We start from the raw sequence: 14,787 nt of genomic DNA, 5'->3' as shown, positions 1-14,787 counted from the left end.
GCTCCTCCGTCCATGGGATTTTCCAGGCAAGAGTACTGGAGTGGGGTGCCATCGCCTTCTCCGCTGCTCTGGCTAGCTGGTGCCTATTCCTCCTCAGTGTCAAATACTGTGAATGTTCCCTGTGCTAACCTTTGTGTTTTGCCCTGGGATTAAATGAGTCAAGACGTGCTGGGCACGTAGTAACCATCACTTATGATTTTCTCGTTTATAATCACAGCTCACACTGATTGAGGAATAAGGATGTGCCAGGAACTTTCTATCTATTTATTCCTTATAATACTCACTCTCCAGATGAGGAAAAGGAGGCAAGGAACTGTTAGGTAGTTTGCTATGAGCCCCTCGATTTCAAGAGGCAGAGATGGGGGTTGATCCTGGGGAGAGTGTGGCACCCCAGCCTGAGCTCTTGACAGGCCTCCAGCCAGCACCTCTGGAGCCCATCCTGGTTGCAAGGTTGGGGTTCGGGGTGGTCAGCCCAGTGCACAGGTGGTGGGACAGTGTGGCAGGGCCGGGCTTGTCCTGTTCCAGGTGCTCCCCGCTCCATTCCTGCCCACACTCTGTTGGTCACGGGGCTGCCTCTAGCCCCCTCAAAGCCTTTGGCTATTGCAGCCTCCTCCTTCCCAGTCTCTGCTCTGTGCCCAGTATCTAGCACCACTTCGTAAAGCCCCTACTGTGTGAGCACCCACTCTTATATTGTTTTCCTGGCAACACCCTGGACCTTTGCTGCGACCTTTGCTTTGGCAAAGAGGGGGCCCAGGCTTAGAAAGGTAGAGCCACATACCCAGGGGTGAGCAGCTGTGCGAGGCAGTGCAGGACTTCAAACCTGAGGGGGCTTGTTTACAGGGAGCCTGGCCGGGCTTCCTATTCCTGTCCCTGGCTTGTGAGAGAGGAGGGAGCTGACATTCACGTCCAGAGGCCTGGGCAGATGGGCCATTTGCAGAAAGGAGTTAGACAAAGCCTGGGCACCTCCCCAGCAGAGGCATAGCCTCTGGGGCCTTGCCCCCTGCCTGGGCACGCCTGGGGGCAGGGGCCCAGCTGTCTGCTCGCCCACCCCTCTCTCCCCCAGGACTCACGCATGTGAGAGCAGACTCTGGGGGCTGTACAGGGGCTTGGGGGCTGGCAGGCTGGGACCCTCGGGAGTGTATCCATAGCAACCGGCTCTCTGAGGACTGGGTTCCCGTGGGGCTGAGGCTGCTGTCGGCTGGAGCGTGAAGCACTGAGGTTTCTGCCTCCCCCTCTATTTATGGGTAATAACAACATCGCCCCAGCTCTAGCCCCTTGTGGGCAGACCCCGGCCCTCATCAACTCATGAGATCGCCACAGTGCCTCATGCTGCTCAGGGTGGGGGGCTAGACTGGGTGCTCACTTGCTATACCTTACTGCAGGGCAAACAGACAGCTGGGTTCAGGGGCTTGTCCAGGTGACAGCTTTCTGTCACCCCGATCAAGACTGTCTGGGGTGGTCTGGGGCATGGAGCTAGGAAGGCAGCCCAGACAGTGGCTCCAGAGGGTGCCTGCATGGGGTCGAATCCCCTTGCCACTGCTTATCAGCGCTTGAAATTCTGCTTTCTCCATCCCTGAAGGGGAGCTTGCAGAGTCATTGTGAGTATTCAGAATAAACAGTGCCTGCACACAGTAGGTGCTCAGTAAGCTTGGGCTGCAGTCATGATCAGGGAATTCAGCAGCAGTGGCTGTCTCTGCCCTCTCCTTCCTGCTCCTCTCCTGTCTCCACATCCCCGGGTGTGTGCTCTTCCTGCCCTGGGCCCCTCTGAGGTTGCTCGGGGCCACGCGAGGGGAGGCAGCCCTGGCCAAGGTCCCAGGGCTCAGCTCCGGTTCTCCTGGGCTGGGCCCTGCGGAACGGGTTTATGTCAGAGGAGGCACTTTGAATGCCAAGTTCTACCTTTCTGTGCTTACATCTCCTGGTGGGAGCTGAGGCTCCAGAGAAGATGGGGTCTTTCAGGGATAGAGAAAGGGAGACGGGCCAGGAGAAGGTGTTGAGGTGAGGATGGAGGGCCAGCCGGGGTTGCAGCAGGAGGGAGAGTCCTGATCGGTTCTCTCCAGCCCAGAGGACCACATTGCCCCACCAGCTGCATGATGGACCCTGGGCATCCCTGACCTCATGTGCTTGGCTGGAAGGGCCATCTGTGGGGACAACTGACTATGTAGTGAGCCTTACTGGGTGTTGGTGCTGGTGAGCCCTTTTGTGGACAGGTGTGTGTATGCCTGTGAGTGTGAGTGTGTGTACCTATGTGTCTACCTGCGTGTTTGTGAGGGCTGGTGTACACCCTTGTGCCATGAGCTGCTTTTGCATCTGTGGGTGCATTTGGGAGTGGTGGGTGTGACTGTGAGGGTCCAGGGAGAGAACTGAAAGCCGGTGTGTCACTGGGGACGCTGTGCGAACTTGGGGTCCATGACGATGTTTCCACTTCTCTGAGGGTGTTGCACTTATGTGTCCATGTTACAGGGAGCGAGTTGGTGTGTGTAACCTGTGGGTGTATCCATGAAGGTCTTGTGTGTTGGTGGTGAGTTGGAATGAGGTGTGTAGGATACTTGCAAGTATATGTGTATGTCCTCACACGCGTGTCTATGCCTGTGCATACAGGTCGTGTGTGTGTGTGTGTGTGCGTGTGTGTGTGTGTGCAGGGGCCTGTGTGTTTGTGTGAACGCCCAGGCCCTTTGGTCAGCAGTTCCTGTGATCCCTCCCTTGGGCATCCCCAGGAGTCTGCTTCCCCACAAGGCAGGGTCCATTCCTTTTCCTGACACCAAGGGGTGGCCATATGGTTGGGGGACATTTGGGGGGTACCCTCTTGTCCTGCTCAGGCTCCTGGTGACTTATCTGTCAAGCCCAGTGAACCCACTTCACTCACTTCCTTGAAGAGGAACAGCACTTTTGGACCAGCCATGGCTGTGGCTTCCAGAAACTTCTAGCCAGGAGGCGGGGGCACCATGTTCCTTGTCCAGCAGTCTCCTCTGGGCTTCTTTGGCATGGAGCTTCCTGCGCTGTGCTTCATCCTTGCATTTACTTGTTCATTCACTCATTCATTCATTCAATCATTCATTAAGCATCAAGGACTCTTAAACGGGCTAGACAGAGTGGTGGGGGACACGTATGTGAGGGGATGAATGATTCTGATGGTGGAGAAACTCGGGGTCCTTCTTTTCTGTGAGCACAGACCAGGAGTTGAGCCATGGCAGGGTGTGCCCCTTGGAAGTCCTCAGTCCCTGCTGTCTCTCCTGGCTTGAAATCTCCTCTGCCCATTGTGAGACTGACTCCCAAGTTCCGTCCCCTCCACCTCCAGACTCACCCATCTTCCCGGGGTGTGTCTGTGCTGAATGCCTGCTTCTGGGACCAGCACTATGGCTGCTCCAAGGACATGCTGAACGCCTAGTTCTCCGGAAACACCTAGGGCAGGGCCCTCTGGTCTCATCAGCGGGGGTCCTGCAGCCTGAGCAGGGACCCTGCCCAGAGCCTGAAGCTCCCAGCACCAGCTCTTCCAGTTGGTTCTCCGTTCATCTGTTCAACAGCCTCTCGGCAGTTGAGAGTCATGATGAAAGTTCAGTGCTTATTAGATGCTCACTGGGCGGGGCCCTGTGCAGGGTAATGGGGGTCCAGGATCCCTAGTTACCGAGGGATGGCTTCTCTTTATCCCTTCTGCCCTAATAGAGGGCTTGGCACATATTATTTTGCAACTTTGCCCATCTGCTCAAAAATTCTTCCCAAAGCGCTTGGTCTTTGCTGGGACCTCAGAGGTGAACAGAACATATTCTGGCCCTTGGGTTCTCATGGTGCAGTGGGAAGCAGACAAATCAATTGGCCATGGCAAACTCTTTGGGGCTCAACTAGGTGGTTTCAGCACTAACTCAGGGGCCTGGGCAGACCCTAAACTCACTCTGGGTTGGGAAGAGAGGGCTTCTCAGAAGAGGTGACATTTGAACAGAGACCTTGAGGATGGAGAGGATATTCTGATGGAGGAAACAGCATAGACAAAGTCCCAGAGGTGAGACCAGGCAAGTTCAGGTGGGGCTGAGACAACTGAGCCCCCTGGTGGTTCACCCTGGCCCTATCATTGAGGGATGGGCCTCAGTGCTCAACTGAAACATCCAGTCTTGCCTTCTTTTCCAGAGGTCAAGGGAGGCCCCATTATTCCAGGACACAAAGTGGTCTTCAGAAAACTTGGATGCTGTGAATTCCTCTCCCTTCATAGAAACCCACAGTTACATCCCTTCCCCCCAGTTAAGAACAACACCATCTGTGTCCACAGTGGGCTAGTTTCATACTGTGGAGCTCCACTTTTTGGAACCAGTCTTCAAGAAGCTTTGAAACTTTTTATGTTCTCCATTTTTCTGCCCCCTCCCCACAAAAGTACTTGGTCATAGCTCCCCGTGTGTGGAAGCCAGCTCTGGGATGACGTGGGGCCTTATGTGTCTAGGGCAGGTGAGGAATTCTTCAGTCATCCTTGAGTGTCAGAGCTGATGGGAGCACTCTCGCTGGTTGTCCACTTGGTTCTTAGGGCAGGTACTTAGTTAGATGCAAAGGGACATGGGTGCATAGATGGATGGATGCGTGGATGTGTGTGAGTGTGTGTGTGTGTGTGTAGATGGATAAATGGGTAAATTGGATAGGTAGGTGAAAGAATGGGTAGATTGATGGATAGATGGATGGACGGATAGATAAATGAATGGGTGTATGGGTATATGTCAGTTCAGTTCAGTTCAGTCACTCAGTTGTGTCCAACTCTTTGCCACCCCATGAATCGCAGCACGCCAGGCCTCCCTGTCCATCACCAACTCCCGGAGTTCACTCAAACTCATGTCCATCGAGTCAGTGATGCCATCCAGCCATCTCATCCTCTGCCGTCCCCTTCTCCTCCTGCCCCCAGTCCCTCCCAGCATCAGAGTCTTTTCCAATGAATCAACTCTTTGCATGAGGTGGCCAAAGTACTGGAGTTTCAGCTTCAGCATCATTCCCTCCAAAGAAATCCTAGGGCTGATCTCCTTCAGAATGGACTGGTTGGATCTCCTTGCAGTCCAAGGGACTCTCACGAGTCTTTTCCAACACCACAGTTCAAAAGCATGAATTCTTCGGTGCTCAGCCTTCTTCACAGTCCAACTCTCACATCCATACATGACCACAGGAAAAACCATAGCCTTGACTAGACGGACCTTTGTTGGCAAAGTAATGTCTCTGCTTTTGAATATGCTATCTAGGTTGGACATAACTTTCCTTCCAAGGAGTAAGCATCTTTTAATTTCATGGCTGCAGTCACCATCTGCAGTGATTTTGGAGCCCAGAAAAATAAAGTCTGACACTGTTTCCCCATCTGTTTCCCATGAAGTGACGGGACCAGATGCCATGATCTTAGTTTTCTGAATGTTGAGCTTTAAGCCAACTTTTTCACTCTCCACTTTAACTTTCATCAAGAGGCTTTTGAGTTCCTCTTCACTTTCTGTCCTAAGGGTGGTGTCATCTGCATATCTGAGGTTATTGATATTTCTCCCGGCACTCTTGATTCCAGCTTGTGTTTCTTCCAGTCTAGTGTTTCTCATGATGTACTCTGCATATAAGTTAAATAAGCAGGGTGATAATATACAGCCTTGATGTACTCCTTTTTCTATTTGGAACCAGTCTGTTGTTCCATGGCCAGTTCTAACTGCTGCTTCCTGACCTGCATACAGATATCTCAAGAGGCAGGTCAGGTGGTCTGGTATTCCCATCTCTTTCAGAATTTTCCACAGTTTATTGTGATGCACACAGTCAAAGGCTTTGGCATAGTCAATAAAGCAGAAATAGATGTTTTTCTGGAACTCTCTTGCTTTTTCCGTGATCCAGCAGATGTTGGTAATTTGATTTCTGGTTCCTCTGCCTTTTCTAAAACCAGCTTGAACATCAGGAAGTTCACGGTTCACGTGTTGCTGAAGCCTGGCTTGGAGAATTTTGAGCATTACTTTACTAGCGTGTGAGATGAGTGCAGTTGTGCGGTAGTGTGAGCATTCTTTGGCATTGCCTTTCTTTGGGCTTGGAATGAAAACTGACCTTTTCCAGTCCTGTGGCCACTGCTGAGTTTTCCAAATTTGCTGGCATATTGAGTGCAGCACTTTCACTGCATCATCTTTCAGGATTTGAAAGAGCTCAACTGGAATTCCATCACCTCCACTAGCTTTGTTCGTAGTGATGCTTTCTAAGGCCCACTTGACTTCACATTCCAGGATGTCTGGCTCTAGATGAGTGATCACACCATCGTGACTATCTGGGTCGTGAAGATCTTTTTTGTACAGTTCTTCTGTGTGTTCTTGCCATCTCTTCTTAATATCTTCTGCTTCTGTTAGGTCCATACCATTTCTGTCCTTTATCGAGCCCGTCTTTGCATGAAATGCCCCCTTGGTATCTCTTAATTTTCTTGAAGAGATCTCTAGTCTTTCCCATTCTGTTGTTTTCCTCTATTTCTTTGCATTGGTTGCTGAGGAAGGTTTTCTTATCTCTTCTTGCTATTCTTTGGAACTCTGCATTCAGATGCTTATATCTTTCCTTTTCTCCTTTGCTTTTCGCTTCTCTTCTTTTCACAGCTATTTGTAAGGCCTCCCCAGACAGCCATTTTGCTTTTTTGCATTTCTTTTCCATGGGGATGGTCTTCATCCCTGTCTCCTGTACAATGTCACGAACCTCATTCCATAGTTCATCAGGCACTCTATCAGATCTAGGCCCTTAAATCTATTTCTCACTTCCACTGTATAATCATAAGGGATTTGATTTAGGTCATACCTGAATGGTCTAGTGGTTTTCCCTACTTTCTTCAATTTAAGTCTGAATTTGGTAATAAGGAGTTCATGGTCTGAGCCACAGTCAGCTCCTGGTCTTGTTTTTGCTGACTGTATAGAGCTTCTCCATCTTTGGCTGCAAAGAATATAATCAATCTGATTTTGGTGTTGACCATCTGGTGATGTCCATGTATAGAGTCTTCTCTTGTGTTGTTGGAAGAGGGTGTTTGTTATGACCAGTGCATTTTCTTGGCAAAACTCTATTAGCCTTTGCCCCGCTTCATTCCGTATTCCAAGGCCAAATTTGCCTGTTACTCCAAGTGTTTCTTGACTTCCTACTTTTGCATTCCAGTCCCCTATAATGAAAAGGACATCTTTTTTGGGTGTTAGTTCTAAAAGGTCTTGTAGGTCTTCATAGAACCGTTCAACTTCAGCTTCTTCAGCATTACTGGTTGGGGCATAGACTTGGATTACTGTGATATTGAATGGTTTGCCTTGGAAACGAACAGAGATCATTCTGTCGTTTTTGAGATTGCATACAAGTACCGCATTTCGGACTCTTTTGTTGACCATGATGGCTACTCCATTTCTTCTGAGGGATTCCTGCCTGCAGTAGTAGATATAATGGTCATCTGAGTTAAATTCACCCATTCCAGTCCATTTGAGTTCGCTGATTCCTAGAATGTCGACATTCACTCTTGCCATCTCATGTTTGACCACTTCCAGTTTGCCTTGATTCATGGACCTATGTATGTGTGTTTAATGGATGGACGGGTAGGCAGGTTAGGTAGATGGATGGATGGGTGGCTGGACAGCTAGATGAATGTATGGGTGTGTGTAGATGGATCAGTGGGTAGATCGAGGGTAGGTTGATGGACAGGTGATGGGTAGACAGATGAACAGGTCTGTGGATCTGTGCAGTGGATGCAGCAAGCATAGATGGGTGGGAGATGAGTAGGTGAATCTGATCATGCTTCAGGCAGATCAGCCTGACTCAGCTTCAGTTCCATGGTTCTTCCTGTGTGCCCTCACTTTGGGATGGTTCAGTTTCCCCAGGGCCAGCAGAGAAGCAGCTTCCTTCAAATGGAGCTTGTCAGCCCTTTCCCTCTGCGAGGCTGACTCGCAGAGCTGGAGTCAGAGGCAGGTGGGAAGATAATGGCCTGGAGAAACCTGGGAGCAGGTCAGAGCCATTCTAGGCAGTCTTGAGCTGTGACCTCCAGGAACTTTTGCTTTCTGCTCTGTTCTGCATCCTGACTGTCTAACTCCTTTCCTTTTGGTTTCCATGCAGAAAAAGACATACCAGTGCATCAAGTGCCAGATGACCTTCGAGAATGAGAGAGAGATCCAAATCCACGTTGCCAACCACATGATTGGTAAGAGCACGTTTCCTCCCACCTGGGCTGCGGCCACCCCTCAGGGCTGAAATGTGCGGGTCCGGTCATCATTTTTCTGGCTTTTAGCTCAAAGGATGGCGTCACTGCTGCTACTGCTGAGACATTTCAAATGAGACTAAAAATGTCAGAGCTGGAGCACTTTCTCCATCCGGACCCTCTTTTCGCGACTCTGTTCACATTAGAATCAAACTTTTGACAATCTCTCCCATTTCTCAGCACAAATTTCCCTCCATTTCTGAATCAAAGTGCTTTCCAGTTGTCAGGCACTCAGGGGCAATCGTGCTTCAATTGTGTACGTCATGACATTGAACAGATTTAACGGCTCACATTTCCCCACCAAACGCAGGCAGTTCCTCAGGCACATTGTCAAAACAGAATGCTTACAAAGTTATTTCGCTACTTTTTCTATTCCTCTTCAAGCAGTCTTGGACTTTGGAAAATTCAGCCTTTTTTAAAAGGGAGCATCCAAGGTCCCATTGTGTTCCCACTTGGCCCAAGGGATGGAGGAAAGCTTTGAGGTCTTCCTTGTCTTCTGTGGGTGGGTGTGGTCTTGCTGGCAGCTGGGAGGGCACAGCTTTAAGAGGGCATAGCAATTTCTGGTGCACAGGGCTGGCCCAGGGCATGGGTTTGGCAGTAATGGCCTTGGGAGCTCCTGGAGTTTTGGTGCTCTGGGTCTTTGGTGGAAGCGTGATCACCTTTGCCAAGACCTCCACAGTCTGAGTGGTGAGAGGTCCGTCCTGGGTTGAGCATCCTGACCCTTACTTCCTTTCCACTTTTCTGCCTCTGATATCTTTTCATTAAAGTTTTAACGACAGCCATGCCAACTGAGTACTTTTTTCCAAAACCCTTGATCTCATAGTTAAAAAAAAGTCTCCTTCACGCTCTTCACCTATAACTATCACAACATTGTTAATCTGCTATACCCCAATACAAATACAATGTTTTTGGTGTTTAAAAAAAAAAGTCCATTTAAATGTCCAGCTCAGTGGATCCTCACAAACAGAGCACTCCAGGGTAACCAACACCCAGGTAAAGAAACAGACCATTCCCCAGTCTCGGAAAGCCCCCCGCTCGACCCTCTCCAGGTCCTTCCCCCAACAAAAGGGTGTCACCATCCTGTTGTCTAACAGCAGAGGTCACTTGGGGTGGTTTTGCATTTTATATAAATGAGATCACACAGTCTCTGCTCATTTGTGTCTGGTGACTTTTACTTGTTCATATTATTGACTGTGATTGGATTTTCTCACTAGTGGATGCTGTTCTATCGTGTGAACACATTACCGTTTATCTATTCTTGATACACATCCTAATGGGCATTTGGGTCGTTTCCCTTGTGGGATTATTTTACATAGTGTGCTGGTGTGAACATTCTTGTGCGAGTCATTGGTGAACATGTACATGCAGTTTCAATGGGAATATTCTTGGACTCAGACTGGGGAGTCATAGGATGTGAGTGGGTACTCTTTCAGTAGATACAGACAAATACATTTGCAAAGTGGTCATATGAAGTCTTGCTCTCACCCCAGCCTGTGAGAGCTGCATGTCTGTGCCATCATGTGCGTTGTACATACCAAGAACCACGGCAAAGGTCCTTCTGTAGTGTGTCCCTGCCAGGGTCCGTGAGTTTGGATGCCTAGCATCCCAGTGACTGACTCGGGGCAGGTGTCCTGAAGGTGCTGACCCTAACTGGGTGCCTGGTGGGGCTCCCTCAATGATGAGGGGACATGAGGAGCACAGGGGTGGCAGGTAGGGCCCTGGGAGTTCGGCCTGACAGGGAGACTGCTGACTTTTTAGTTTCTTCTGTTTGAAAGTCCCCCCGCTGAAGCAGAGGAAGGAAACCGCCCTGTCAGTCACAGGCTGCAGAGAGCGCTTTCACTGCGGTGTCGGGGAGGTGAAGATGAAGATATCTCAAAATGTTTGCTTTTGTAGCAGGTGTTAATGTGTGCTCCTGTTTGTAAGCACGAAGGGCGAGAGGCTGGCTAATTGGACCACAGTGGTTTCAAAGGTGTTTCTCCCTGCTCCTCTCTCTTTTCCACCTATCCTTTCCGCGCAGAGCTGGGGAGCTGCAGTGTCCTCAGATGGAAGGCGAGGGCCGGCGCCTCACTGGAGTGGTGAGAGATGTGAGGGGAGGGCTTGATTGGCATTCATGGGAGAGGGGGGCTTGATTGGCACCTGGGTCTTTGTGCGAGCCGGGGGCGGGGCTCCGGCTAAGGAAGTGGCTGGACAGGGCCCCTCCCCTGAGCCTGTGCAGTGCCGTGAGCGGGGCTGTTCTCAGGCCACGTGGAGGTTGGGGGCCTGGGAGTCGGCAGCAAGGAGCTATTGGTCTCAGAGCCCAAGCGTCTGGGCAAGACGTTTATGCAACTGCACAACGTCTCACAGGCAGGGCCTTGGCTCATGGCCATGAGGAACGGGCTAGGACCCCGCTGGCGCCACACCTCTGGTGCCGGGTGGTACCTCTTCTTATTCTGTCCGGCCCTCCCCACCTGTCCGCCCTTCACTGGCCTCGTCATCTCCGTCCATCAAGGAACAGCAAGCACCCGCTGCACGTGGAGACCTGGGGTGGTCCCTGTAGGTGACAGAGGGTGAAGGGGACTTGGGTTGTGCCCTCAGAGACCTCCCAGCGTCCTGCCGAAGCCCTCACAGTGCACACCCTGTGGGGTGGAGGGACGTCACCTGGGTGAGGGCGCACACAGCTGCCGTGTACTGAGCCTACCACAGGCCGGCTACTCTATGTAGCTGCTAGTTCTATACCTCACAGAGGAGGGTTAATGGCTTTCCCAAGTTCTTCTACCCAGGAAATAGCAGAGCCAGGGTCTCCATAAAAGCCAGTCTCTCTCCACTGTGCATGGCTCCCCCACCAGGGCCTGTGGTGGGAGAGACACAGCCCTACCCTCTGCCCATGGGAGAGGCTGATGGGTGTCCAAGTAAGCACTGTGCAATGAGGTTGATGCTCCCAGAACAGGGGCTGCTGGGTCCAAATAGGTCCGTCAGGAAGGCCTGGGTTTTGAAGGATGAAGAGGAGTTTTCTCTGTGGTTTAGGGCCATCGCTGGCAGGGGCAGCAGCCTTGGCAGGGAAGGACAGTCAGAGAGAGCAGGGCCCTCGGAGAGCTGATTGTAACAAGGAGGCAGGTCCTTGAAGGATGGGTGTTGTTAGGCTGAGAAGGTGGGGAGCAACATCTGGGGGAGGACCCTGGGTGAGTGGAGCTCAGAGACAGGAGCAGAGGAGGTGACTGGGGACGGGGGACCCTGACCTGGCCAGGATGGAGGCATTGCATGTGGTAGCCTTGTGGGCAGTGAAGGTGGGGAGGTGGTGTGGGGCTGGACCATGGAGGACCTTAAGGCCAGATTAAGGGATTTGGATTTGGGAGCCCCAAATCTGGGGACCCCTTGGCAGATGCTTTATTTGATTTCTGCTGAACCCCAAAGAGGTGTCAGACAGGGCCCACATTCCCACACGAGCTGGGCAGTACTGGGACTGTGTGTTCTCAGGCTCCCCTGGGCCTCCCAGACCCTATTGTGATTTGAGGAGACACTTTGTTCATCTGTGTCCCTGCCTGGTTCCTGTAGACACATGAATGTGTGACCTTGGGCTTACCCACTAGGGAGCCACTGAAGGTTTTGGAGCAGAGTGTGGCCTAGAGCAGCTGGGTGCTTTAGGGAGGCTCAGGGGGGAGAACGTGGAATGAGGCAGCACGGTATGGTCAACTGCGTGGAAAGGTATTGGAACAAGGTTTAGTGAAATCCTTGAAAAAGCAAGCCACCAAACAGAAAACAACAGTAAAATTCAGCAGAAGAAAAGTAATAGACTCTGATGAAGATGACGAATATTGAATTTAAGATGTCTGGAGACTGGAACTTAATGGAATGATTCTAACACAGATAATACTTGGCAGAAGTTAAGATCTGATGGAGTGTTTACTTTGTTTATTATTGTCTCTATGCCTTAAAAAAAAATAAACTTGTTATGCAAAAACAGAGACCTGCCTGGTCTGGTCCAGGGGTCAGGGAATGAGGCAGGGAGAGAAGGCAGGCCATAGGACATCCATTTGGCTTGTGCTGTGGGCCTGTGGGCCCTGGTGGCTTGGGGAAGGTGGTGGGGGTGACAGTGGGAGGTGTGAATGGAAGAGAAGCAGGCCCAGGAACCCTGGGTGGGGGCTGGCACGGCAGAGCTGGTAAAAACTGCCCAGTGTCCCTGTGGACAGCTTCCCCCTGCTAAATGACCCGAGCCCAGAGTGGCTGCCTGGAGCCAGCGGGGGTAAAAGCCCCCTTAGTGGCACCAAGGGGACTCGGCAGATAGACGTGATGCTGTTCAGCTCGGTGGCCTTCTCATCAACTCGGGGCACAGGGGTTCTGAGGCAGGACTCCCCGGGGACCTGGACTGCAGGAGCCCGCCCCCGGGGGACGCTAAACTGGCCTTTTTATAGCGGGGGGCCGCATCGTGACTTTGCAGCCTCCAGACCCTGGGAGTTATGATGACCCAGGGACACGTCTCCTTGGAAACATTTTCCCAGCACCCCTCTCCTGGCGGCTGCTGGCGAGGGAGTGATTTGGAGCTGATAGAAAGGCGAGGGTCTTTTGAAACCTTTCAGCGGCAGGGTCTCCTTTGAAATCCCCCCTCCCCACAGAGAATGAGGCCCCCTTCTCTGGGCTTCCTCCAGCTTTTGAAATGGTTTTAGACACCCCCTCCCCCAGTACATCAAAACCTTGGAGCAGTCTACTGCTCTGATCTGCGGCCTCCTGGAGGGTCCGTCCCTTCCCCACCTCCCACTGCACCCGACCCCCCCCCCACCCGCCAATCAGCGACCCCCTTCCCACCCTCACCCCACACTCTGGAAGGATTGCCTCCCCCCTGGAAAAATGGCTCTGCAGGAGGCCCTGCTTGGGCTCCCTGGGGCCTGCTGAGGGGAGAGCTGAGGAGGGCTTGTGGGGGGCCTGGCCCAGAGACAGGCAGCCCCGTGGCCGGGGACAGATGAGTGTCTCCCCATGTGTGTTAGACAAGTATGTGCAAGGACATGACGTGCACGGCCCCAGGGGGCCTGGGGCACGCGGGACCTCAGAGGCCCAGAGGCTGGTCCTCTTGCCCTCTCCTCGTCTGCTTGCAAACCTCTCTCTCAGTTCCTCTCGGGCTGATGGCTGGACGAGGGTCTGAGAACTTGTCCTTGAAATAGCGAACTTGCTATGACCCAGGTTGGCCCCAGGGGAGTGACTCAGCCTCTGGGCCCTGATGTCCTAACTCAGGGCTTCATGGGCCCCTGGGGGGAGCCCTGAGGAGGGGCCGGGCTGGGAAGGGACGGTCCTCGGGGAACCTTGTCAGGGACGTTTGCCCTCCGTGTCCTTGAAAAGTGGCTGTGGACCCTCTGGCAGGCAGCCAGGCCAGAGCTGGCCTGTCCCGGTGGGGCATTAGTCATTCTGAAGACGTTATTTTCTTGGTCACGTCAGCCTCTTTCCCTGGGTGCCTCTTAAGGCCTGGGCTTTGCTGTGAAGAAATGAGGCGGGGCAGGGGGGCAGCATTTGGAAAATTAGCCTCTCCCACCTCCTGCTCAGGTCTTCAAAACGCCCCCCATGCTGGTCAGGTGGTCCTTGTCTGTCCTCCCTGACAAAGCACCTGGAGGGGAGGGGTCTGCTCGGGGTATGCGTGTGTGTGTGTGTGTGTGTGTGTGTGTGAGAGAGAGAGAGAGAGAGAGAGAGAGAGAGAGGGAGAGAGGCTTTCTGCCTTTTTGTCTTCAGAAGCATATCCCAGAAGACATCCTGAAAGCCACCTTGCAGACAGGGTACCCCCTCTTTCTGCGGCTGTTGCCTTGCGGAAGACCTGGCCTGCAGCGTTTTTCGAGAGGAAGGAAAGGCTGGTGTGGAAATCAGCATTTCACCCTCACGCCAGGAAAATACAAAAACTCTCAAATATAACTGAGGAGAAAAACACGTGAAAAGGAAAAGGAAAAAACGGTTCCTGTTGACTTTCTGTTGGGAACACATGTTGCTGAGTGGGGCTGTGCTAGCTGTTTTCTGGTGCTTTTCATTCGGGTAACACCAGACCCAAAACATCTGTCTAACCTTAATATGTGATAAAACTGTCTCCCTCTGCCCCCAGAGATCACGTTTCAAGTTCCGGGACTGTTCTGTCAGGATAACAAGCTTGTGCAAAGAGCCTATAATCCAGTTCTTTCCTCCCTTCCCCTCCCCCCTCCCCTTCATCTCCTCCCCTCCCCCTCCCCTCCCCCTCTTTCTCTTCCTTCTTCATCTCCCAAGTAGAGCACAGTCACTTCCCTCCTTAACAGCCCCTGTAGATGAGGACTCAGTTTCCCTGATTTTGAATCCCATTGGTCAGTTTAAGGAGGCTGTTGATCAAGTACTTGGTCCCTGAAGAATCCATCAGTTCTGAATTTTAAAATAGTGAGTTTTCTCATCTCAGGTGGCACAGTGGTAAAGTATCTGCCTGCAGTGCAGGAGGCACACAGATGCACGTTCAGTCCCTGGGTTGGGAAAAATCCCCTGGAGTAGGAAACGGCAACCCACTCCAGTATTTTTGCCTGGAGAATCCCATGGGCAGAGGAGCCTGGCGGGGTGCAGTCCATGGGGCCACAAACAGCTGGACACAGCTGAGTGAGCACAAGCATCTCATTTTCATAGATTTTATTCTTTTT

The 14,787-nt window shown here is 52.0% G+C and overlaps 1 protein-coding gene across 3 annotated transcripts in view; it reads left to right on the top strand.

The window, feature by feature from the left end:
• The window catches only part of ZNF423 (zinc finger protein 423), a 345,848-nt gene that overhangs the window by 200,707 nt on the left and 130,354 nt on the right, over nucleotides 1–14,787 (top strand). For all 3 annotated transcript variants that reach the window (NM_001101893.1, XM_059876574.1, XM_015475722.3), the window contains 1 exon segment: nucleotides 8,041–8,125. In NM_001101893.1, the coding sequence (NP_001095363.1) occupies nucleotides 8,041–8,125 (85 nt within the window).

This window comes from Bos taurus, chromosome 18 (genome assembly GCF_002263795.3).
Source record: "Bos taurus isolate L1 Dominette 01449 registration number 42190680 breed Hereford chromosome 18, ARS-UCD2.0, whole genome shotgun sequence".
Taxonomy (NCBI): domain Eukaryota; kingdom Metazoa; phylum Chordata; class Mammalia; order Artiodactyla; family Bovidae; genus Bos; species Bos taurus.
This window is presented reverse-complemented; position numbering and strand designations above follow the sequence as displayed.